At 38.6% G+C, this 27,467-nt stretch overlaps 1 protein-coding gene across 3 annotated transcripts in view; it reads right to left on the bottom strand.

Moving 5' to 3' along the window:
* Window positions 1-27,467, bottom strand: part of LOC119890238 (MAM domain-containing glycosylphosphatidylinositol anchor protein 1) — a 202,502-nt gene that overhangs the window by 59,730 nt on the left and 115,305 nt on the right. For all 3 annotated transcript variants that reach the window (XM_038701400.1, XM_038701402.1, XM_038701401.1), the window contains exons 5-6: window positions 11,566-11,762; window positions 7,935-8,067 (exon numbers count right to left, since the gene is read on the bottom strand). In XM_038701400.1, the coding sequence (XP_038557328.1) occupies window positions 7,935-8,067; window positions 11,566-11,762 (330 nt within the window). The remainder of the gene's footprint in view (window positions 1-7,934; window positions 8,068-11,565; window positions 11,763-27,467) is intronic.

Raw genomic sequence — 27,467 nt, 5'->3', positions numbered from 1 at the left:
GATGATAAAGTGGAATTACTAATACTCCAATTGGAATGTTTTTTGGAGCATTTATTAATGAAAGTTTAAGTAATGCATTACCATGTATTCAAATTAGCTGTTAGGGTTAGGGGCTAGAAAGCCACTTGTTATTAAGCTAATGTGAAGTCCACAACTGTAACTAATATATTTTCATAAAGTGACGATCCAGTGTGTGTCTTTCCTACAATCCTTTAATTGCAATGTCATTATCAATATTGGGTCATTAAGTTGATGATGCATTATGAATTCATACATTTTTATCATTGAGGTTCCCTTGAGCAAGGCATTTAAGCCTCATACTGCCGTTGTGAGTTGCTCATAACCAACATATCAGCGATTAATGAAAGATAAAAAAAATCGTATTATGTCATGCATCAGTTATGCATTATTTGAGAATGGGCATATGTACCCTTATTAGTTACTTTGTAATTTTTTAAACAAAACACTTGTTTACCATGAAACGTACTGAGTTGTGAACATACTGAGAATGCATTTCAAAGGCCTTAAATATTAGTATTTGAGCATTTTGAAGGAGTATACTCCAGAAAAGGGTCTTTTAAATGGGCTCTAGAGGACAAGAAGGAGGAGAATCCAGGCTTTTATCGACCTGAGAGAGTTAATCCTCAGTGAGAGACCGACCCCACAGAGTACAGGAAGCAATTCATTCCTCTAATAGACTTTATGCAGTACATCCTCTCATCTAATCTCTTTTTTAACAGATTGCAATCGCTGTAATGAAAGAGGTGCACTGAGGCTCAACAAACTAGTTTACAGATGCATGTTTCTACTAATACAAGAACGCACACAACGCTGTGCACACACACAGACAGGCTTGTGCTCTCTTAAATGGGACAAAAATGTGCATGCAGAAACGCACCCTAATGGGATATCTCTTTAGGTAACCTCACTAGTGAAGGCTCTCAAGCTGACAAGAAATTTCACTGGTGTAACAACTGCAATCAGCACATAAATAGCACTGTCCACTTCCATTGTATCAAATCACAATGCTAGGAAAATAAACCCTTGGAGGCCTGAAGAGCTTTCTTAGTATTACATGAACCTCAATAGAAACTGTGTTGCTTTCTTGTTTATATATTTATTTATATTCAGTCAGTTTATTAAATACAGTTACAGTAAAATAAAGCATCCGGGCAAATAGGATATATTGTTGCAAAGCCCTGTATGTTATCATAATTGATTATACTGGCATTTAAAGGTCCAATAATCAAAGAGAGATTTCGTGCTGCTCATGTGGTTTCCCACTGGTTAGTTATACTCAGCACTGTGTGTGTGTGTGTGTGTGTGTGTGTGTGTGTGTGTTTATTGGTAGGTTAATAAACACATATATCCTTGTGTAATATATACTGAGATTTATTTATTTTTGTTGTTCTCTTATCGGGATGGTTGTGCCCATAGCTAAATTTGTCTTTGCAGTAGACAAGTCATTCTCCACATTTGGAAACAAACACAGAAAACAGACACAAAGCAGCAGACAGTATACAGTAGATAAAGCATAATAAAAGTGTGCAACAAATAAATAAACAACTAAACAAATTAAGCATGTAATCCCAAGAACAGAAAAGGTACAGTGGAGAGAAAGTCTGGAAAGAAGAAAAAATATGTGAAGCAAAGGGGGGAGGAACTGAGGATTTGAGAATTATAGCTTCAATTTCCTGGGGATGCGTGGGTGACGGTAACAGTGGGATCAGCCAGCACTCTTCCCAAAGTAATGGGATTTATGTGCAGCACAGCGGTTTACAACCAGGTAACAAATGCCTCTCTCTTCCACACTCATACTTTCTCACTCTCTTTGTCAGTTTGTCACCTCTGTATCTTCAATATCTGCGTTTTTACCTTCCCTTACCCCCATCTCTTCACATTCATTCCTCTTTCTGCACTTTTTTGTCCAATACATTCTCTCCATCGCTTGCTTCCTCTCTCACTACCATGCTGTATGATCTGTTTAAGATTTGCAGACTTCATTTATCTATGAGTTAAAGGCAGAAGGCTTATCGGGGTGGAATCAGCTGGAAATAAAAGCTTAAAGGTTTAGATGGAGGTGTATGCTGACAGGAACCCAGGAGCAGTGGTTGTCACATTTATGTCAGTCAAAATATGGTGGGGCCTAGGGGCCTAGGGATTCGGAGGGTGACTAGCAGCCAAAACGTTGCTGCTGATCCTTGGTGCCAACAGGAGGAAATGTTCCGGGTGTGACTTGGAAAATGGAGGATTGGTGGTTATTAGCTTATCCGTATTTTGAGTGCACTGTACTGTGGCCAACCCAATACCTGACCTTGAGATATTCTAGTTATTTATAATGATATATAGATTATGTTATATGGAAAATGAACACTTTAGGACATTGATCTAAATCGCATCATGAGACAAAAAGCTATTCTCACTAGAACTCACGGGTGTAATTAATTAGTTATATGTAACACCTGTTATTTACAGCTTTCACAGGTCAAAATGTCTACTGTGAAAAAGGCCTAAAGAGAGAAGAAAGTGTGTTCTTTCTTTGTTTTTTACACTTGTGTCTTTGAACATCCATGGTAGATGTGTGCCTTTGTGTATATATACACTTATATTTGTTTATGTGCATATCAGCTATTCTTAAAAGACTTGCAGGCAATTACTGTAGCTGAAAATATACACCGTAACAGGATGAAAGAAACTTCAATCCTGCTTGATTTTGTATTTTCAGGTTCACAAATATAACCACAGTTTGATACACAAAATACAATGTAAATTTGCCAGTTTGAAGACAGTATCTTTAGTTCAGAACAGTTTGATAATATTGCATCGGAAGCCAGGACTCGTACAGGATTAGGATAGAGTGTCAAGATGCAGATTGTGACTAGAATGTTGCCAATTTAAAAAGTGCAATTGGTATCTAACATTAGTACAGTGCAGCTCATGTGTATAAATGCGTGTAATTGTGTGAAGCAGAGTACTGCTGAAAAGAGGCTGCATGTCAACTTATAATCAAAACAACATGTCGGAAAACAGGAAAGTTCAAATGCAAAGGGTATAGAAGTGAATTTCTGACATTCTTAAAGCCAGTTCCAGTGACTTCACAAAAAGCGATTAAAGCAAAATGATTATTGTCAGTGGTGTGGCTCTATATCCCCACCCTGATCCGCTGAGTGGACTGGATTTGTGACTGGTTGAGAAATGTCATATCCCAGCCTAGGCACACATCTGTTGGTTAAATAACTAAACATACATTTGTATGGAAATAAACAAAGAAACAATATAAACAAACCGTATGTATTGTAATGGATTAATTAACAAAACATTTAAATAAATTAAGTTGCCTTTTTTCAGATCTGCTCTCTCTTCCACCTGGCCACTCTCAGACATGGCTTACAGCCTTCCATAAAACTGACTGCACAGATATGGTACAGTGTCCCACCACAGAGGTTTCACAGTACTAAGGGTTATTGCAGATTGCCCATTGATCTTCAACTTTTCAAGGGGGATTTCATCCACGGAAGGATTTGCCACGTATTGATCTCATCATATATATTGCACACTTGTATGACTGTCAAATTATTGTGAAGGTATATTGTAGTAAGAGGTCCAGTAATCAATAAAAGACTGAATCAACTCTCCCAGTGTTCAGATTTACTGGCTGATTCAATTCTCTCAAGCGTGTCAAAAGATTTAAATTATGGTGTGTGTGTGTGTGTGTGTGCGTGTGTGCGTGTGTGTGTGTGTATGTGTGTGTGCGTGTGTGTGTGCGTGTTTCTTTCGGCAAACATACCTGCCACCAACATTATTCAGGAATGGAATTGAAAATTGTAGCGTAGTTGAATTTTTCTGTGATCCAGCATTTTGTTCTATTTATGTCAAGAGAACAGGAGACAAAACATCTACAGCGTTTCCAAATTATCACCTATATTGACAAATAGAGCTGAATAATGAAGCTCATGAGAGGCACAGCACTTAGGGATTGTCAGAAAGTCTCTGATCGTTATCTAAACCTGACAATTACTTACAATGTGATACTGATATGTTATTCTCCTTTTACTTTTTTATGTGGAGCAGCTCTTTTTTTCACTGCACCATTTCACTACTGTGACAATCCATACCAATTTACTGCCCAGATTAATTATTTGCCTTACTGTGTGTAGCACAGTGTTTAGCTTGAAATGAACTTGGTAAAATAAAACCTTGCTGTGTCTTCTTTTTATCAGTTCTGTTGGAAAACTTGCAAGTCACCGAAAAATGGCATGCCATTATGTGCGGTGGTGGTATTCAGGCTTTTGCTCAGGGTGAAAGGGGAGAAAATGACTCATGTGTTGATGACTGATGGCTGAAAAACCCTGGACTTTCAGAACCCTGAAATATACAGCAGTACATTTGTGAGGCATGACATTTCATTCTGCATTCTGCTACATTCTACATGCTACATTCAGTTATGGTGGAATTCAATCTATTGCAATTTACAGGATTGCTCCACCCCTCAATAAGGCCAAGGCCTCATTTCAATTGCCCCCCCCCCGTACTACACTGCTTTAAATAACATGACAAGATCCAGAGCATCGCAACTGTGTTCATTTTATGAGAGGCAGGGGAAGAGGATTTGGCCGCTGTCAGCAGTTATTGGAGGGCAGAAGCTACATACTCAAATCCCAGGTTGGGATTATGATATAAAAATCAATCAATTCCCTTGTCTCAGCACCGTGAATCAGCGGTGATGGTGTGACCTAGTTGGATGTATCTAATCTAAGCAGTGACTGACGCCACAAGGACAAAAGGGAGCTCAGTGTGGAATAACAAAATACGCTTATTAGATAAATATTTTAGTGGATAAAAACCAAAGCAGCAATTTACTGTTTGTTTTCCTTTTACAATCTCCCTATCTCTGTCTCCATGTCCATCTGTCTATTTATTTCCACTCTCTGCCCTCTGTGCATCAATTTCATTTTCTCTGGTCTCTATCTCTTTTGTAATTTTCTTTCTTTTCTGTGTTTTCCCATCCCGTGTCATTTTAGAGATCTGAGTCTTTTTTCTGAGATAACATCATGTTTATGTTACCATCTCCTGTAGCTGGAATTATTTAAAACTCTGTAGTACTTTATTCCCACTTTGCCTCTTAACATTGGTGCTGAAATATGTTCAGCCACAACAACATACAGGCCTGCAATAGTGTTTTTTTCCCTCAGTTGCATTTTTCGTTTTTCTACTTCCATTTGTATTTTTAAGTTTCAAAACACACATTATGTTATTTTGATTTTGACTGCTTCTTTTTAAATTCTTCAATGTGCGACGAGAATATAACCTGTGTGTATGGTTGGATGGCAGTATACCATTGTGTAAAGCAGTGTGTTTTCAGTCACTCAGTCAGGCTATGAGGTCCAGACAGATTGGCTGTTCTGGCAAGTCTCTAAGCCCGTATGCCAGCACCAGGCAGATATGTATTATTATGGTTTCTCTCTCTCTCTCTCTCTCTCTCTCTCTCTCTCTCTCTCTATGTTTACTGAGTCTTGGGGATACAATTGATGGAATGAGAGTGAAGAACACTCATCACATACACCTGGAGCATTAAGACCTGTTTGTTTTCCTGTAGTACCTGTTGATTTTGAACAACACTTTTTGTGACTTTTGTAAAATTTAAGAAAAGTTACAGATATGCACTGATTTGAGGGCCAGTGAGCCAAAAATGAGCTCACGATGGATAGGACTGCTGAGTGTCCTAATCTTAGTTAGACCTTTTGAGTATTACTTTAAAACATTCAGAAGCCATTCATATGTTCAAATACATCAGAACACAATTAGTCAGCCTTAATCTGCACAAATGTTTAGTCTCTATCCTTTTTATTATGTTCCATTCAGATCACTCTCTAATAAAAGCACTTCTCTTTTATCATAATTAATCATTTATCATCGCTGGTCCAATATGTCGTTTGCTCTAATTAATAGCATGTCTGTGAGCTACAGTACATTCACCTGGAGCTGATTCATTAGCGTCATTCTGTGTTCCAGAGCATTTCAGCAAGCTGTTTCCATCTCGCACTTACTCTCTTTTCATTCATTTCCTCCCCTTCCTGTATCTGTCTGCAACTACTTGTTTCTCGTTCTCAGTCTTTCACAGAGATGCCAAACTCTGTTTCCTTTCTTCTTAACTTAATCACAGAGTTTGTACTCTGAGGTTTTATCTTCTCCACCTTCAGCTCACTTTAGAAGACTTTAGCTCTTATCTGAAAAACGCCTTATTTCTCAAGTGATAACCTTTCTTTCAGTTCAAAGTCCGTAAATAAAAAGAAAAAAGTAAAGAGTCATGGACTGTTATGGTCATCATAAAAACGTAGCAAAAAACAACCCTTTTCTCTCTTTACTCTTTAGTATGTGACTGAGATGTTATGCATTCCATTGTATAATATATCATTTTATGTATAATTATTTTCTAATTTGTTTTCTTACAGCTACATTCAGTGCATTTATATATGATCTTTTTGATACAAATGAGAGACCAAACTTTCAAATTACAGGTTTAGTTGCTTGTTCAAAAATATTATTTTACACTTTAGGAGATGCGCATTTTTTCTTGCTGACAGCTAAATGAGAAGATGGATACCAGCCTCATGTCTGTATGGTAAATATGTTATGTGCAGGACTGTTTCTTGGCCGGGGGTAGTGACTGTCACACTACTGAGGTTTAGAGTAGAGCCAGTAGGTGACGTTGATCAGAGCCAGGCTAGTTATTTCCCCTTGTTTCCAGCCTTTGTGGATGCACATGATGCGCAGCCCGCCTGTTACCAACTGCTTATTTAATGATGAATGAATGTTAATGTTTCATTTTCAGTTGGTGATTTAAAGAAACTATGTTTTGGTTAAAATGCTGGTTTACTAACCTAAAGCTTCGTTTCAATTTAAGAAATCATTACAACTCTGCTATCTTTTCAAGATTTTCTTTTCAAGCTAAATTATTTATTTTCAAGACTGGATTATGACAAGACGCCCTGAGCCGTCCTCTTATCTTCAAATGGCTCTTGAGCTTGTAGAAAACAAACATGTTTCATTACAGTTGACATCAAGGACTTTCCAAATGAATACACTACTGAAAGGAATGAAATATAACTGATAATGGGTTTGAAAAATGCTATAAAGCACTTGTTGAGCAAGATTTGCCAACATAAATTCAGGCTGGCTGGCATTTAGAAAATGAGGCCAGAAGAAATGGAGAGAAGAAGAGAAAATAATAATAATAATAAAAAAAAATAAAAATACCTCACGAGCATGGGGCTTTCCGTTGTGGTGTATCAGTCTGATTGTAACAGACCCGACAGGGTTGTCAACGGCAACAATGTTGTAGTAAGTAACAGACTTGCCGGGCGATGGCGTGCAGATGGACAGAGGGGTGTAGAGTGAATTGGAGATAACAGGGAGTGTGACAACTGAATTACAGCTGACGGCCCTGAGATGAGTTCTCAGCAACAGAAAAACAAGACAGATAGACAATATGGCACGCTGGGAGGCAGACGAGGAGATAGATTGAGAGCAAGTCTGAGTGGAAAGTCAAAGGGCAGAGGAAAAACCCATGAAAAGAAAGGAAAGGAAGACACATGACGAGAGAGAGAGAGAGCAAGAGAGAGAGAGATTAAAGGAGGTGAGAAAATTAGATGAAAGGAGAATACTATTTCTTGCTAAAGTGAGGGGGAAGGCATATTAACAAAGGGAGAAAGAGACAGTGAGAGAGAGAGATTCCTGAGCCAAGACACAATGAGCATTCAGAGAAAAGTCAGATGAGATGGGAGAATCAAAGAAAGAGAAAAAAAAAAAGCCAAAGCAAGAAACTGCTAGAGGAGGAAAAGATCTTGGCTGTGTGACGCCATGTACATGTCTGTGCACACACAAGCATTTCAAGCATTTGTTTGTCTTCAGTGTACTTTCATCAACAAACTCACTTGTGGCATTTGTGAGCCTGAAGGTGACCGACTTATCCTCGATGTTACACACATTGCGGACAGACACCTGACACGTGTAATCAGCAAAGTCCTTGGGTCTTAGGTTTTTCAGCTTCAGCACCTTGGTCTCACCCTAGATGGGACAAAAAAACACATGCACACGACACCGTCATGCTAACGTCTTACGTTCTTCAAAACTTTTTTTTACCACATAATCTTTTACGTGGTAAAAATGAAAGACACGTATAAACATAAATCTAATATGGCTACATTTCCATTGCGTGACATGTAACATTTCATCAATGCGAACGCTCAGAGCTTTTCTAAACTGGGTTGTAATCTGGCGTAAAAGACACTTCAATTTTTGATGAGCCCCACTGTGATAAACAGGGTCAAAGACACACTGAGATAAACACACACAGGCACTAACACATACTGTGTTTGCATGTCCTACATGCCCTGATTATCAACTGAACTGAAGCATCACAGATCTATGAAGTAATATGGATGATGAATTGCAAGTGGCTTTCACATGAGCCCATTAGGAAAATGAAAGTGATCTGAGTGCAAAAATGAAAAGGCTAAATCCCTTCACCCTCTCCCAGACTGTTCATAAAACAATGTATCTTACTACTCCGGTAGCTTTCTCTGGGCTTTTCATGTAGACATACTTACTCTCTTGGACACACAGAAGCAATCACACAGTTATTTTTGTTATTTGGTTAACTTGCTGGCTTTTGCTGTCTAACTGATTCAGTAACTGGCTGACTGGGTGGTCAGCTACTTTCTAACTTGTCGGATTGTGTCTGTTGACAGAGAGGTCAGAACAAACATGTGACACTACAATAATTAACAATTTAGACACCGGACAAATAATTACCTGTGTGTCTGCATTCTACCGACACATTATTATGGATTATACCGGAAGTGGGCATGATTTACACCAGACTTTGTTAGAAATTTTCTAATCTGCTTTATTTTTTAGTTCACAACTGGAGGTTGTGTATACAATGGCTGTAGGCCCAAATTAATAGACTGCAAAATTTGTCTGAAGCTTAAGGCACGCTTATGTGTCGAAGCACCCTTGGCACATAAGCACGCAATTTTGAGATAATCCCTTTCTTTAGCTACTCAGTTTACCTTCTTCTGTCAAGTTGCCATGCTTGCAATATCTAGTGAAAACTGAAGAGAAGTTATCGAGGATGAGTGTCGCTGAGTCTTGAACTTCAACCAAAGTACACCTCCATGTTTTTAGCACTATAGAATGTTTTTTTAACATTATGGCGCAAATATATGTGTTCTAGCTACTCGTACTTCCTGTTCATTCTGTTTCAGATAACAATGACCTGGATTACTCTGATAGTGAAGAAATATAATCTGATTAAATTAAGGAGTGGGCAATTTACTGTTTTCTAAACCTTGTACGGCAAAGTTAATGATACTTTAGTAACAATCAATCGTCATCAATTTTTAAAAGATAAAAGCAGTATTCTCACTTCTATCCAGCGACCATGGATTACTTTGGTTGAAATTAACGGATAACAGATTTTATCAGCTGCAGCTAGCTAGGTAATTAAGACAACAAGACAATAGAGCCACTCAGGGGGTTGTGGATGTTGAAAAGACCTAAAGTTGCATGAATATGATTCATGTAGTGACATAAACAAACAAAAGTGCTCTGATGCTAGCAAGGCTATTTTGCTTACTTGAATCTTGTATATTTCAATCACCTGAGGTCCTGGTTAGCTTGGTTAACGCCTCCAAACCTACAACCTGCTCATTAGATCCCGTTCCCTCTTTTAATTGTTTTCGGTCCTGACACTCTACTGAAACTGCCTGAATCAAACGACCTACTGATTGCAGTTGATTCCGATCTAACATCATTGTTAATGCTTCTTGACTTGAGAATCAACCTCCATGTGGCCAAGCATATATCATCTGATCTATGACAATGTAAGTGAACTACATAGTGTATGGGGGTAGCTAACGAGTGAGCTATTTCTTTTCTTGGTGATGCCGCATAGATAAGATGCTTGCCTATGATGTGGAAGCCAGGGTTCAATTCCCACTGTGAGCCATCCACCAATGTGTCCCTGAGCAAGACCCATAACCCATAGTTGCTCCAGAGGTGTGCGATCTCTGACATAAATAGCAATTGTAAGTCGCTTTGGATAAAAGCGGAAGCTAAATGAATAAATGTAATGTAAATGTGATTTCTGTTGAGTTTCACACGTGCTGTACTGATGACTGCCAAACCAGGGCTCAACAATAAGGATTGCTCGACCTGCAGCCAATTCCTAAATTCATCAAAACAGAGTTATTAGTTGTTGGTTCAGCCAAACATGAGCATCTGTATGAGAACCTGAAAGTTAACATTGACGTCTGTATCATTTCCAAAACCTCTACCATCAAGAACCTTTGAGTGATTTTTGACTCTCGTCTGACATTCCAGAAGCACATGAAGGCTACTACCGAGACATCTAAGTAACATTGCCAAAATCTGCAAAATCTGATCACTGCTATCATCGCATGATGCTGAAGTTGTAATCCATGCATTTGTATCCTCCAGACTTAGATTACTGTAATGCCCTTCTCTCTGGTCTCCCCCGCTGTGCCACCAGAAGTCTTCAACTTGTCCAAACTTAAAATACCGTGCTCTCTAGTCTCAATGGACTTCTACTATATGTTAGGGAAGCAAGTTTAGTGGATATTTTTAAGTATAGACTGAAAAAAACTACTTGTACTCACGTCACTACAGCCTCTCCTAGAATTTTTGTTGGGTCGAGTACCTTTTAATATCCTCTATATATAATCTGACATTTTAAAATGTAGCTATTTTATCTATCTTGTGTCTTCTGTATTTTATCTTGGGTATTACTTTCTTTGAAAGTGTACTAAGACCATTGTGCATGGTGATTTTGCACTGTAAATAAAATGTGATTTGATTTAATTTGACTTGTATTGTTAATGACAGATAAGAAATTAAATCCACATTTACTGTAGTGGGGGTGGAGGCATGAAAATTATTTTGGCTATTTGAAGTGCGTTTGAGAATCAGTGCTGTAACCTCACGAAATACTGTAGTGTGAAATGCTCCTTGGCCTTGGAGGTAAATTACTACAATAACGCATATGTAGCTAAACATGCTAAAGATTGCATCCGATGTTACAGCAGAAATAAAAACAATACAGAATTTTACATATATACAACAGATTTTTGATCACTAGAACGCTAACAAAAAAACACACGACCCTCCAAAATCTTAAAATATGGGGTACCACTATTGTGTGGAGTAATTGACAGCTTGACAAACCTGCTGACCTACCAAGTTAAGGTTAAAGCTGTTGGACGATCGGGAGAGCAGTTTAGTGAACAGTCAATTCAACTCCTACTACCATGGTGCTTTAACAGTGATTGACAATGCTGCATGTTCAACAGGAAAAAACTAAATACACGCAAGAGACAGATTTAGAGTGAAAGATTTTTCTCAAAACAAGGAAAAAACTTCAGTAGACAAGAATACAACTCAATGGGGAGGATTTCTGAGGCTCTTCTTAAAGAGAAAGGCAGAGAGCAGAAAGTGACAGCACAGCTAGCAGTGTGTCTGTGCTGTACATGTGTTCAGGTGTACCTGAGTGTAAAGCGGTTCGTAGATGTCCACTCCGTTGTCCTTGCTTTGTTCGATGAGCATGTTCCCACGTTTCCAGATGAATCGTGCGGGAGGGTTAGAGTTGACGGTGCAGCGCAGGAACACCGTCTTCTCCTGGTAGTAACTGCCACGCACATCGCTGATGGTCTGGTGCACCGTCAGAACTGGTGTGTCAAGGTCTGCAAAACACAGCACAGCAACACAAATAAATAAAAACAGGAAGACTCCGATATTGCTGCATGTTGGAGAATATTGGTTATTACACCCCAGAAGCTTGTTCATAAAGGCCTTATTGAGCCACACACAAAAAAATTAACAGCAAGGAAACCACAAGATACAGTTTTACACTGTAAAATGATCTAGGTGGTTCAACTTAAAAACTTAAGTTCAATCGATGCCTTTAAAATTTGAGTAAACTCAACTTTAAGAAAAGCTTTGTTTCAACTCATGATGATGCTCATGATACAATTTATTTAATTAATGATAATTTATTGTTTGAATACTGTGAGTTAAAACAACTATCTATATTACATTGTCCATTCAAGGAAACTTGCTTTCTTTTGTCTAACAAACATACAATTCTACACCCCTTCAACTCACATTTTTAAGTTCAGATAACTAAATATAACACATTTCAAGTTAGTTTAACTTGGAAATGCAAGTTCACCTGCTGCCTTGCAAATGCAAGTTAACTCAACTTGAAGATTGCCTTTGTTTCAACTCATAAATTTAAGTTCATAAAGTGGATATAACTACAGTGTTCTAGTTGTCTCAATGTTAGTTAAATGAACAAGTTTGAGTTATTCTAACTCATAGTTTGAAGTTAAAGCAACTTAACCAAATTAATACTACTTTCCATTTCAAGTTAAGGGATTTAAATTCCAAATTTGTTTCAGTTTACATCTATAAAGGGCCTTAAAGACAGACCACAACAACAGCACCACTGTGCTATTATCTTCAATGACTTGTGACAAATTTCAAAAATCAGAACTTGCTATATTTATTAGACAACTATTTACAGAACAGCCTCAGAATTGTGCTTGGGAGCAATGTTTTTGATCACAACAGTGATTGATTTTTTCCTATACACAATGAATTAATGCAAGTTTAACTTTCTAAAACTCATACAGTTGAGTTAAAATCCAAAACTTGTGAGAGCTATTTCAGTTAAAAAGAAGTAGGTTGACATAACTAAATGGGTCTATGATTTTTTTCTGTGTATAAAAGCACAAATCTTTCAGTTTTCTGTTTATATGGTGTCACCTTTTCCATGCAAAACATTGGAAATATTATGTGTGGCAGGGATGAGATTTGGTAACTGGGACAAAATTGTAAATATGGGCAAACACGTGCTGTTTGTTTGGCTGAATTGCCGACCCACACTGACCAAAACTGTCCAAACAATCTGCCTATTGATCACAGCTTCCAACAAGCACCAATGTCCAAACAATCTGTGCGTTTTGCCATTCCCCTCTCTAGCTGTGACTTTCACACTTTATATATATTGCTTTCTGCCATTTTTATCTCTTCCCCCCCCTCTTTCCTCGTTTTCCCTGCACATTTCCTTCATGGGAGTGTCATCTCCCTTTTCCTCCAGTGGATAGGATTTCAGCTGCTGTCATGAGCATGGAGGCTGCTCTCCCCTGGTTTCTGCCATCTCTCCAAAACTCACTGCCACTTTCATTCCTCATCACCATCCCTCCCTCTCTATCCCCTCCTCCTCGCTCCGTGCCTCTATCTCTTACAGGGCAGAGTTGTGTGTGTGTGTTTGTGTGTGTGTGTGTAATCCCGATTCTTTGCAGCCTAATTGGACTGTTGCGGACTTCAAACATCACGGAAACAATTTCTGCCAATGCCAGGGTAGCCTTTTCCTCTCTTTTCCTGCCTTTCCATTTTACCACTCTCCTTCCCTCTCATTTCCTCTTTTCTCTTCTCTGTCCCTCACTTCCCGCGAGCAATAGAAAAGAGGTGAGAAAGCAGTTGCGTGAGTAGTGTGAGTGTAGCAGCGCCCATGTGATGGAGGAAGGAGGGAGGTATTTGTTTGTAATGTATTTTGTGGTTGGGACGTTTGGGGGTGCTGTCGAAAAGGGCGCAGCTGTCACATGACGATCGTGTCACACACACATGCACACATCCTCACATCTAGTCCTATGTCTAGGTGTGTGCAGCCTCAGTATAGCATCATGCACCTTTTTTTGTGGTTTGAAGGTTAGAGCAAATGTCAGTGAATTTTGCGACTCCAATATATATATATTTTAAACACAGGTGTTGTATGAGACTACAACTGTCTTTTTCAAATGAAAGGTGAGTCACAGCGTCTTGGAAAGATGTGATATAACTATCTTTCATGATTGGAAGCTATACAGTATGCAGAAGCCTTGCCTGAATGCCATGTGAAAGAATGTTGAGTCAGAATGGTTAAGACACTGAAACTATCATGTGAACACTACAGATGTTTCATCACATCATCTTCACAATATACTTACAACAATTTTTTTTTTTAAATGGTGAAGGGCTGTGATGTCACTTTTATATACATTCGATGCATTTGGGTAGTTTGACTGTGTTTGCTGTAAATAACTGTGCAAAATAAAACTAAGCAATATGAACATGCAGTAGAAAAACAGATCAGACCTTGCAATGACCTGAATAATTACATTGAAATCCACTGAATTGAGTGTCTTTATTAACTGCTACTGTATGTTAATTAAGAAAATTAAGGTTTTGGGAAATGAGCTGTAAAATACGTGCATGCATTTTTAAAATAAGAATTTCACTGAAATGTTTCTCAAAAAACATTTTTTAAAAAGTTTTATCATTGTGCTTAACTGACCCTATAGTGAGTTGGTGTACTTTGCCACCTTTAAAATGCTCTAAAACAGAACAAAAAGCATGCAACATTACTGTTGAGCTTTGTATACTGTGACTTGGCTAAGCTGCTTACTCTAATGCAGTGAAGTATTTTTGTGTCTCTGTTATTAGAGATTTTCTCAGTGATTCAGTTCTATGCTCTGTGAAGTGCTCACCTGTTTCCATTCCTTTCATCTCCCCGTGGACACCCTCATTTATAAAACGACAACCAACAGATTTGGACAAAAGGCCCAGCGGGAAACTAGACAGTGAGGTACCAGCAGCCTCTCTAAAAGCCTCTGCCAGCAACAGGCCATCAAACCTAGGCATCTATCAAAGATATCTTCCTCTTCGCCACGTGTGCATGTGTGTGTGTGACAAAGATCAGGCAAAAGAGCAAGGACCTTTGTATACTTCAATTTGTGAGTATGTGCATGCAAAGGTGTGTGTAGGTGTGTTTGTATGTGTGTGTGTGTGTGTGTGTGTGTGTGTGTATTTGTCCAAGACTGGCACAGGATTTTATGATTTTCACAGATCATTTGTAGCACAGGGGGAATCCTAGCTGACTAATGCCCTGGTAGTGTGTGTATGTGTGTGTGTGTGTGTGTGTACGGGTGTGTCAGAGGACTCTCTGTCACACACGCACACACAGTGAGCGCGACTATCTGCTGTCATTCTGTCTGTTTGGTGACACTACAAATGTGGTGAATGTGGAGAAAGTGGAAAGTGACAGATTGACAGACAGAAGCAGATACAGACAAGTAGATTCTCAAGAACATCACATAACGCTGATGGAATGGACAAACACTGTAGAGTCACTCAGAGCCCTACAGTGCATGTTCATATAAAGCCAAGAGGATTCTGACAGCATACCACACTGTTGCCCACTACAACACAAAAAAAATTATAATTCACAATCCCGTTTACTATTGTCATGAATAAATCCATGACAATACTTTTACAGCCTCCCCCTCCCCACATAACAATTGTGTTGTTAAAGCTTTTATAATCCAAGCTCCCAGGGTGAGTCTAACTTTACTCTGTTTGGGCCCTTAAGAAAATAGAGACACAAGATGAAACTGCAAGTGTACAGAAATACAATATGAAACTTTAATGAAGCTTCTGATTTCCCCAAAGTCCTGCCTTTGCACACAGCTTAGATCAATTGCACAGTGCTGCTTTTGTTAGCCACAGCTTTTAATGTACATCTACACTTCCAAGTTTCAAGTTACACTGGGGGTCTGGCGTTGTTTTCCACTTGGACCCCACACAGTGGTGCTGACACAAAGACATTTTAGTGCTCCCTCAGAGTGCAGCTTGGCCAAATACATGTGGATCAAGCACAAGATCACATATCTTTTACGTTTTACAAAGCTAATACTATGTGATAAAAAGTTGCACCTGCTTTCTCCAGCTCAAAGACAGCTTATCAGAATATGTGATTATTTCTGATTTATGTCTGTCTTTCAAGACAAGCCTTTGAATGTTTGTTCATACCCCGTTTTAAAAACTGTTGATTTTGGGTATTAAGGGGTCAGATTTGTCTTTTAATTAAAATAAAGTTACTTTTCTCAAGTGCTAAATTATAAATGAATCAAATGGGGGATTGAATTATGTTTGCACTTTCTTTTACTCAAAGCAAGCACTCAAAGTCTTTAAAAAAATGTTTTGTTAAATAATTTTAGTAATGTAGAAATATGTGATTGAATATGCAGCATAAAAGGAAATACATAAAGAGAGTTTACGGTTAAGAATTACATCACTGTTCCTGTGAAAACACACAGCAACTTACCAGCAGTAACAAGCCAGTATCTTTTCACTTATTACTGTTTTTACAAAAAAGTCTGCAGAGTTTGTACTGATTTTCCTTCTTGGTGCTTTGTTGTATAGTTGTCTGCGTTGGTAAAGTAAAGACATGAGATAAAAACAATGTCGTAACAACATAAAAAAAAATAGAACATACACAATGAAAGTCCCACGCAGGATTCAAATCTACAAGGTCACAGATATGGAGTTCACCTTAACTACCAAGGTCACCTGGATTTTTGTTTTTAACATAAACTCAGACAGAAAAAACAGACTGGAAACTGTAAAGCTATACATAGTGCCACTTTATCTGCTGTCATTTTAGATTTTTAACATTTGCATCATGGCAAACAACTCTATTAAGATCACACTTTAACAATAAATTAGACTTCACTTCATTAAAAAAATTATAAAGAAAATAAGAATAAGGCACATCTCTAGCACACTGTCTTCTGGTTAATTGAATTCAAAAGGGTCAAGTCAACACAGTATTTCATACAGTCTCAATCAGGCAACCAGATCCTATTAGACCAACTGCCTGTTAATGAAATCCTTTTATCATTAAAACACACTATCAAGTTATTTTACTTCTGTTTGTTCAGACTAACCTCATGTCCCAGTCCATCTTAATTATATTAACAACTGATGCAGGAAACCTTCTTATTCACTAGCATGTGCTTCAAAATTACCAACTTTTTTGAGGCATTCCCTGGAGGTTTTGCGAAAGCGGTCAGGGAGTCCAATTATGTTTACCCTTGAAAATGATGTTTGTTGTTTAATACAAATTTTGGGGCAAACTAATTTCCAGAAAACACTCCTGTACGGACTTTGTATGCTTGCTGTCTGAGGAATCGTTTGATCGGAAGTGTGATCAGAATTACAAACTTATGACACCTAGTGACTACACTACTACCAAATGCAATACACCCAGTGGAGAAATGCATGGCAGCAACAAAAAGAAAACATTATTCCCTATTGATGATCCAACATTTTTAAAAGTTTATCTGCTGTATTTTGAAATGGTGTCATACCGTTCCAAACCCCTTAGCCCTGCACAGCGGAATAAATCCTGAGTGACAATGTGGGATACAAAAAAGGATGGAAAGGAAATGATTTAATGTCACAGACATAACAGTGGTAAGTATGTATGGTATATTTTATAGACTCTCTGCAATATGTCTGCATGCCATCAGTTCTTCACAATGGTAACTGAAAAATCTGTCCCAAATAACCAGAGTAGCCTCGGTAATGATGGAAACAGAGATTTACTCAGAAGCAATCCTTCTGAGCGGTCAGGGTTGACTGAGTGCGTTTTTGTAACAAGTTGACCTCTGCTGGGTGCTTTCCCCTGCAGGAGGACGCCCTGGACTCCAAATCCTCTTTGATTTCCAATAACATGTCCTGTACTCTAATAGCTCTCTAGAAGTAGACAGCCATTAGGGGACCAAAGGGAAGATGACAGGTTCAATTGAGTGTGAGTGTGCAGTGGAGGAGAATAGGGTGTGGGGTGGAGCATGTGTGTGTTGTGTGTGGATGGTTGCGTGAGGGGATGTGATGGTGTAAGTAAGGGTAGCTATGTTTAGTATCTATTGTACAACAAAAAAGAGCAAGTGTATTAACCCCAATAAACGGAACCATAATCATTGTAATTCACTGAAGGTCAGCGCAGAGTCCATTAACAATTTGTTGAATAGTAAGTGGAAAAGAAACTGTGCATGTATGTAAAAAAGAGAAAAAGAGAGGGGGGAGTGTGACACACTGTAATCATGTTAAACAGATGTTACAATGAGCTTTTTATTTAACACAGAGCAAGTAGGTGAATATATGCTGCTGCATTGCTTTAGTACCGCCACTGAGCATAGGGCTGATCAAGTTAATACTAGGTGGAATTTCCTTTGCAAAACCAAAAGACATTAGGACATTAAATTGCTGCTTGCTCCATTTTTGTGGCTGACCCTGCAGTCTTCACTGGTAATTTTGGCTAGCAAATCAGGAAATTGGCTCACAAGAAACAACAAGACCACTTCCCTTATTTGATCATTCCTAGCTAACAGAAATTGCTCTGGTCCGTCGTATTTCTGCTCTGAGGAGCAGGGATCAAGGAAGAATGCCTAAGACATAAGAGACATAAGCAAAGATAGTCATAAGCAATGCTGCAGCTGATCGGACTGATCTGATACTACATCACAACATACTGCAGTTTTATACTGAATTGGAAAAACAACAACAGAATCAACTCAAGACTCTCAAGTTTAAGATTTGTTTTCTGATTTGATCTGTTTTGTATTTGTTTTCATGTTCACCATCTAGTTTAAAATAGCAAATCTAAGGTCTTATTGACAAAATAATCAAACTATTTTCTGAATTCATTAGAAAGAATATTATATCAAGACTAAGAGGAGAATCTGTTGTCTTTTAGCAATAAACATATTTAAATTGTAATTTCCCCTCAGTCACATGTGAGGCTTTTATTTTCACGTTTTCCACAACACTGGGGCTAATCATTTTTATGAAATATAACCTGGATCATTTAATGCTTAATTTAGAAACAGACTAACTCGGATAACTTAAATCCGTTGGAATACTTCTGGGTGTTTGAGCAAAATGTAATGGCAATCAATCCATCCACCCACTGAAAAACCTTGAAAATGAGTCCTTCAAATGAATCCAATTGAACTGGAAGCATACTCGATTCCAGTAAATCAGATTTCAGTTAAAGAAGACTGATCATCCATTGTCAGTGACTGACTTTAAATAATAACGTCCCAATATATCCAGAGCACCTTTTTTTTTTTACTGCTACAGTATATAACATGTGGACTTTTATCTACTTTGAGGATGTACAGAGATGTTTGTATGCAGCCACAATATTCTTATTATCAGCAATGTTTGATTGTAGTGATGGTCTAAAACAACAGCATACTAATGTTAAACAAATTTGTAAAAATCTGTGAAAATAAATCCAACTTTTGTGACAAGGAAAACAAAGGAAGCGTTTTTATAGGGAATTATGTTGGACATGTAGATGTAGAGACAAATGGTGCTTAACAGCTAAAAAAGAAAAAATATATGAAAAAATGACAAAAATACTGAATTTGTCAGGTGGAAAACAGCTAAAAACCACCTTCTATAGACAACTAACTCCAAACATATTTCAGTGTGCAGTCATAAGCGATAATCACACCAACTACAGAAAAAAACAACTCCGTCTGTCTCTTTTTTTTCTTGCACACAGACATACATACACAAGACATTGAAAACACATTACCACACACACATGTGCGCACATACACACAGAGAGAGAGAAAAGCCTGTGCATACAGAGAGGCACAAACAGAGGCAGACTTGCCGTTTGATCCAGCTTCGCGTCTCGTCAATTATTCAGCATTCTGCTCATAGACATCGCCTTAAACAGGGTATAAAACATGCACGAGGCCCACATTTGGAAATAATGAGAACATTGCCTGTGTTTAAAATGCAGTGTTGAGAAGTAAAGATTGATTTAGGCTGATTTTCTCTGCCCAGTTTTTCTAAGTATACCAACAAAAATCACCAGCCTTTTACATTTTCAACCCCGCAAATCATGGGTCCTTTCATTGATGCCTTAGACATCAGATGTTGGAAGAGAGGAGTAGAGATGAAACAAAATTGGCAAGACTTTTCCAGGATTATTTTTAACTTTGTATACAATGAAATGAATGGAAACTACTATATATTCTTGGTGCAATGAACAACAGCAATATGCTTTGTCTAAGTTTGCACAGAATGCACAACTATGGATATGATGAGTAAAAGCAGAATGGTCAGAGAAGAAAAAAGAGAAAACATGCAGGGACAGTGGTAGTGACATGAAGTAAGAGAAGTGTTTAGGTAAATCAGATTGTCCTCCTCCAAAATATGGCCACTGAAAATGATTAATGTTCTGATCCGATGTCACCAGAAATATATATAAAAAAGAAGAAATAATGATATTAATAGTTTCTTAGGTACTGTAGAACTTTCCTAATAATTACAAAGAACTGAAGTCTACCTATGAATCTACTGTAGCATTTTGTGTTACACCCCATATTGATAGGTTTAACAGCAAGCCACAGGACCATGTGTTAAGAACAATTACACAATGAGTCTTCTCCAAATCTGTATTTACTGAAAATGGCGCATTTCCGTTATGCCAGTGTGTAATGTACAAGCCTTAATTATGCTTTGTCAGCAAAGAGCCTGGGAAATGGTATTAAACATTCATGATGGTGTGACTATATTATTTTAGGCCATAAAAAGATTAATTTGGGCATGGTTATTTACCCTGAGTGTGACAGTGTAGCTACACAGTGGTGGTGACAGCAAAAAGGGTGTTAAGGGACAAAGAAGCATAGTTCACTCACTCAGCCTGCGGGCTAAAATAGCACATACAAATACAAAAATATACACAAAAAGGCACACGAAGTTATGCAATAACATGGGCACACACATCCAGACATGCATATGCCTACACACAAGATGCACACACCAACAAGCACACACACAAAAAACTCCTTAACGGCTAAATAACACAAGAATCTCTTCCCTCGCTGTCCCCCAGGGCAAAAACAACACTGTCCTTCTGTGCCCCTGTAAGTGCCCTCTGAAGTTATCTATGGGGAGCAGCGTGGATAAAGGATGCCCTTCTTACTCCTGCTGCGGTCATATGGATGCTTGGGTCATGTTGTGAACAGCTGAGATCCATTCATTATTTTGTGAACACTGTTTTGATGCCAAGGTTAAGAAAAAGATGCTCGGTAAAGGTGGCAAAAGAAACATGCAGTATATTTTACATTTCCATTACACCTAAACACACTCAGATAACTCTCTCTCTCTCTCTCTCTCTCTCACACACACACACACACATATTCACAAATGTGGGCACAACCAGGTGACAGATGTCTAGAGCCCAAACCCTTGGCCTTGGCTTACTGTATATTTAATTAGATTTGGGGCATGCTGGACACTGTGGACCACTGCAATATTAAGAAAAACACATATAGATACACACACAGTAATATAGGTTGTTGCTACTCTTTAAATGATCAAAATGCTTGTGTTTTATTGTGTTGTGTTGTGGGACGAACACTAGACTCAGGAGCAATCTGGACAATGCCTTTATTAAAACAACTCTAAACCACTTCTGTGCTGCTCAGATACTAAAGTGCTATTCTGGCACAACTTTACTTTACAACAAATAAATAAATAAAAACCAGGAATCTCCCAAGATAACAACAGGCTGGAAAACACAGAATGCACCATGTCTCCTCACCAGTCCAAGACCGAAGTTGGGATAGTTCTTGTCACTTTCTGTAGTTGGTTTTTGTGCCACAATGTAGAAAATGTAGAAATGTAGAAAGGCATTTATTATCTTTACTTCTAATTTCAATGTGAATTTTACAAGCAGAGTTCCTGTGGTATTTTCTTGACTTTTTCGTATTGTATTTTTGTTCTTGGTAGTTTCACCAGAGTCATAAGCTGACCTCACAAAGTTGTGGAGGTTACTGTAGAAAGCAGAGGACAAGGATACTTTTCTGCTGTTAACTTTCACAGAGCCAATGGGTGGGCTTGTGGTCAAGTGTCGAGCGACTACATCCTCTGCTTCTCTATGGCTAAATGAAACCATCCATTTACAAATCATCCATTATATCCATTATGTCATATTCCACTACATGATTTAAAATTTAAACACTGTGTAAAAAATCAGCTCAGGAAACTCCACATAATTTGAGTTGTGCATAAGTCTCATATTCCAGTCAATATGGTATCATGACAAAGATCAGAAAATATGACAGGTCAGTGGATAAAGCCTAAAAAGCTTGTGCACATTAATAATGATGTGCTAATAAATAAAGATCTATTATTTGTGGTAATAACAGCCCACAAGCTATAAATATAACTCCTGTCCATAACTGTCCTATACTATCATCCCCTGAAAATTAGTTCTTCAAGACCTAGAGCAAAGATGGTAGCCAATATCTTTAGCATCACATAACTGGCAGGTCAAAGGTTCAGCGATTCTCAGCGGCAGCTAATAACAAACCTTGCCCTCGAGCAAGACACTGAAAACCCACCTGCTCCTCCCCCTCATGGACCATTAGGTGGTGAGTAGGAATTTGCAAAGATGTCTTTTGTCACTGCAGCCACATTAACTATTTATTTACTCTGGACATAAGACAATTTAACATCTTTATGACCTTTGCAAGGCTTCATAGGGTCAAAGGTGAATTTTCACAGTAATACAATATTATAAGCTCAGCTGTGGATGCTTGCATCAGAACACATTTCAATTAACTTCACAAAATACAGTCCCCTCCAAAAGTATTGGAACGGTAAGGCAAATTCCTTTGTTTTTGTAGTTCACTGAAGACATTTGGGTTTAAGATCAAAAGATGAGTATGAGACAAGAGTTCAGAATTTCAGCTCTCAATTCCTGGTATTCACATCTAGATATGTTAAACAACTCAGGACTTACCACCCTTTGTTTGAACCCACCCATTTTTCAAGTGAGCAAAACTATTGGAACATGTGACTGACAGATGTTTCTTGTTGCCCAGTTGTTGCCTTTTAGGTTGATTTTCCAAACATTAAATAGCTCTGCATGACTAGTCTAAGTTTTCCTCCTTGGTTCAAACCTATAAAGACTGCATTTCCTGTTAAAGAGGATAAACCAACATGAAGACCAGAGAGCTGTCTATGGGAGAAAAGCAAGTCATTGTCAAGCTGAGACAAGAAGGAAAATCGACCAGAGCCATTGGACAAACATTGGGCAAAGCAAGCACAACAATTTGGAATGTCCTGAAAAAGAAAGAAACTACTGGTGTACTGAGCAACAGACGTCCAACAGGTCGGCCAAGGAAAACAACAGTAGTTGATGACAGAAATATTGCGAGAGCTGTGAAGAAAACCCCCAAAACATCAGTAAGTGATTTCACCGGTGACCTCCACAGTGCAGGGGTGAAGGTGTCACAATCCTCTGTTGGAAGAAGACTCAGAGAGCAGAAATATAGAGGCCACACCACAAGATGCAAACCACTCATCAGCAGGAAGAATCGGAAGGCCAGATTGAAATTTGCAAAGAAGTACAGAGATGAGCTGCAAAAGGTCTGCAACACAATCTATTGGACTGATGAGACCAAGATTAATTTCTAACAAAGTGTGGAGAAAGAAAGGAACTGCTTATGATCCGAAGCATACAAGGTCATCTGTGAAGCATGGTGGAGGTAATGTCATGGCTTGGGCGTGCATGGCTGCTTCTGGAACAGGCTCGTTAATATTTATTGATGATGTAACTGATGATGGTAGCAGCAGAATGAATTCAGAAGTGGACAGAAACATTTTGTCTGCCAATTTACGGAGAAATGCATTGAAACTAATCGGGAGGAAGTTTATCATGCAGCAGGACAATGAGCCAAAGCACACTGCCAACAAAACAAAGGACTTCATCAGGGGGAAAAAGTGTAGACTGGCCAAGTCAATCACCTGAACTTAACCCAATAGAGCATGCATTTCACCTCCTTAAGAGGAGACTGAAGGGAGAAACACCCCGAAACAAACAAGAACTGAAGGAAGCTGCGGTAAAAGCCTGGAATAGCATCACAAATGAAGAATGCAACAGTTTGGTCATGTCGATGTGTCGCAGGCTTGAGGCAGTTATTGCAAGCAAGGGTTAAGCCACCAAATATTAAATGTTATTTACTTTAAGATTATTTGTTCCATTACTTTGAATGCTGTGGTCTAATATAAACGGTGATACATCTAGATGTGAATACCAGGAAATAAAAGCTGAGATTCTGAACTCTTGTCTCATACTCATCTTTTGATCTTAAACCCAAATGTCTTCAGTGAACAACAAAAACAAAGGAATTTGCCTTACCGTTCCAATACTTTTGGAGGAGACTGTACCTGTGCAATACTATATACAAATATGTGAAAATATATAACAAGGACACTCATAGCTGGCAGAGTAAATAAGTAAATATGATTAAATTTAATACATCGGTAAATGACAAGGCTACCAAAACTCCCATCTCAACTCATCACACACACACAAACATCAGCATGATTGTTTGTGTGTCCAGTTGTATTGCTCACACTGATATCTTTGTATGTGTCTGCTAGTCAATGTGATCTCATTTATGGGTGTTACAGGATTAACCGTGTCTTCAGTATTTTGTTTTCACCACAATAACAGACAGAGTTTGGGAAGATTTGTGTATCTAAGTGTCAAATTATAGAAAGGACAAACCTGCATCCCCACTCTTGAAAAGTCCAAACTGAGTCAAGGTGGATCTGCTCTAGACCAAAATATAGCTTCGCAGACCACCAGCAGTCCTTCAAGTGTTATTTTAGAAACTGCCCACAGCAAAACTCTTCACAGAGCTTATTAGGCAACACTTTGAGAGAGAATAAGCCCACCTGGCTGTGGCTGTGATGGTTATTGCCTATTTTTCAGACTGATTTGTGTGGCACTCACCAGCACCAGCTCTGGCTGCACTTCAAAAGTGCTGAGCTAGCCCACTCTTAACAAAATTTAACATCATGGGTTTGTGGTAGTGCACCCACCGGATGGCCATTTCAGATTTTTGCTGGGTTTATTTTAATTCCTGCTTTCTTCCTTCTTCTTCTTCTTTCTTTTTTTACCATTTGTGTCTCTTGCAGGTTTTCTGTCCTTGCCTACAATTTCTACAGACACAAAGATTATTTCCCCAGGCTGGAACACTTGCAAAAGTTTTACAGACCTGATTTTGGGCTAGGGAGTAAAAGTGCTGTACTATTCCCATGCTATGATTCACTTTGGACTGAGGTTAAAAACAAGTACAGTTTAAGGAAAAATATTTTTTTAAGCCTGTGAAATTGGGTTTTCAGTGGTGTAATGGAATGTATTCTCACATTCAGTACAATAAAACTACTCCATTCGTAGAATATGTTGAGATCTAAAATATCTGATAACTAGTATGTACTGCATGTGTGTGTAGGTCAGAAAAGTAGTAGTGTAGTGCTTTACCCTGTAATAACGAAAAGACCTCTGAATAGCCGCTTCACAGCCAACTCCCTCCCTCCTATCACAATACGTTATTCTCTGTATCTCATTTCTCTTTATTTCTCAGTCTCTGCTAACTCTGAATCCCATTACTATTTCAAGTCCTTTTCTTCCCAAGCTGGATCTTTCCTCAGGCTAAGAGGGACCACTCTGGGCTAAATGATTTGCCTCCTCCTGTGATGTTGATATTGGTTTATTTGCTCCATTGATAGGTATTTACCTGTTAACACATCTTGCTCTTTTTCCCCTCTTCAGTTAGGTCTGTAGTAGAGTTTGTACAAAGGCTGTCACATAAGGAAATGCATTCACATACCATCTCTGACTTTCTTTGTTCTAATATTTTTCTATATTTTTCTAATCTTGGATCTTTTCTATGTTTCATGGCCATCTAATCCTCTAGTGTCTGCCCCTCCATCTCCATCCTCATCCTATTTCAATTTTTCTATCTGCCGATACAGAGGCTGTGAGCCTGCCGGGAGGCACCTCCCATACTTTATAACACTGCCTTCATTACCCAGCCCGCTGCAGCTGGCCATAAATGAAAAACTGAAGATGTCGGAGGAGGGAAGGGAGGAGAAAAGTATGGATGGATAAGGAGGATGTATAAGAAAAGAGTGGAAAGGGTCAAAAAACGTAGGAGTCAATTGTGAAAGAGATAGTAAGGATAGAGATAGAGATAGACTAGGAGTGAGCAGGCATGAGAGTGAGCAAGAGGTACATTATACAGAGAAGTGAGGAAGAGCAAAGCCATAAAATCTAAGTTGGAAGCTATTGGATACTGGCTGGATGAAAAATGCCATTGCCATAAAATAATATTAGAATTGGTCTGGCCTTATGATGTTGATGAATACAGATGCTGCCCAACGGGGTCTTTGACTAGGGGGAACTGGCTAATTTGAACAGCCATCCCACCTGTGAGGGCGGTAAAAAAATATTAAAGGAAATGTAATGAAAGGTTCACTGTCAGTTGTTTAGTTTATAGCCCCACATTTCCATCTCATAGCGGGTTAGGTGTCAGACAGAAGTCCCTCTTGATAAGAATAGCTGCCAGCGGGGTAGTTAACCATGTGTGCTGGATTTATTGTTAACGTCCCTAAAATTAACCACAAACCCAAGCAGAAATGGACCTGCTGCAGCTTTAAAAAAAATATAATGTATGACATGAATCAAACCTTCTTTCAACCTTGCACACTGAAGTTAGAGCTTAATTTAACCTCATCCCACTCCAACACATCATCAATAATTGGCCTGGAGGGGCCATGAGGACTGGCAAATTGATGATGGCCGAGTGAAAAGAGACCAACTGAAATCTGATCAGCTATATTGACTGGAGGATATTGAAAAGACAGCTGGACGTCTTAACTAATGCAACGTCAGGGTAATCCCATTTTATCACATTTGAAGTGGGTTTAAAGAAGCCATCAGCAAACCATAGGTCATTTTGATCACAGGGGAAGTAAATGAAATAAAAATTATTCTCCTTAATGGCCTAAATAAAGATCAATGGTGCAAAGCAAAGTGCTGCCACCAGTTGCAACATGTAGATTTTGATGAAGATAATTATTTTAGTTTATTTGCTAAGCATAAAAATGTGTTGGTGGCTTTTGTGCAGAGATAATTTACAAGCAATTTGCGCTGTGCTCGTCATTTGCGTCAAGCACAAGCCCTTATGGTGCAGTGCAAGCCATTAGAAATAATGGATTTCAGAGTGACGTTACATATACTTAGCAAAGTGTTTCTGCTCTTACATATGTCTTTCTTTCAGTCCCTTTCTTTTATAATCGCCTGTCTTTCTCTTACTGTAAGTTGTCAGTAACTTAGGAAACCTAACATGAACCACTTGATTTACACTTATTTTCTCTGAGAAAAATATCAGTGTGCTTCAAGAGCCAGTGTTAAGGTCAAGATAATTTCAAGCCTACACTGCATTGTATAACCTTCATAGAGAAGACAGTCAATAAATAAGGGATGAGAAAACAATGGGGAAGAAAAAAAGACACATTTAAGATAAAGCTGGCTACACGATGGCGGACAAGTGGATTGGTCTTATCTCTTCATGATGGTCTGCAGGACAGCTTACATCCAAACCATACTTCACCCTATTGTGTGTGTGTGTGTGTGTGTGTGTGTGTGTTCATGTCTGCACTAACTGTGTGCCTATATAGTG

Source organism: Micropterus salmoides, unplaced genomic scaffold, assembly GCF_014851395.1.
Source record: "Micropterus salmoides isolate LMB-PRFRI ecotype aquatic unplaced genomic scaffold, ASM1485139v1 Ms_hic_scaffold_6, whole genome shotgun sequence".
NCBI classification, from domain to species: Eukaryota; Metazoa; Chordata; class Actinopteri; order Centrarchiformes; family Centrarchidae; genus Micropterus; species Micropterus salmoides.
Note: the sequence above shows the minus strand (reverse complement) of the source record. Positions and strands in the feature narration are given on the sequence as shown.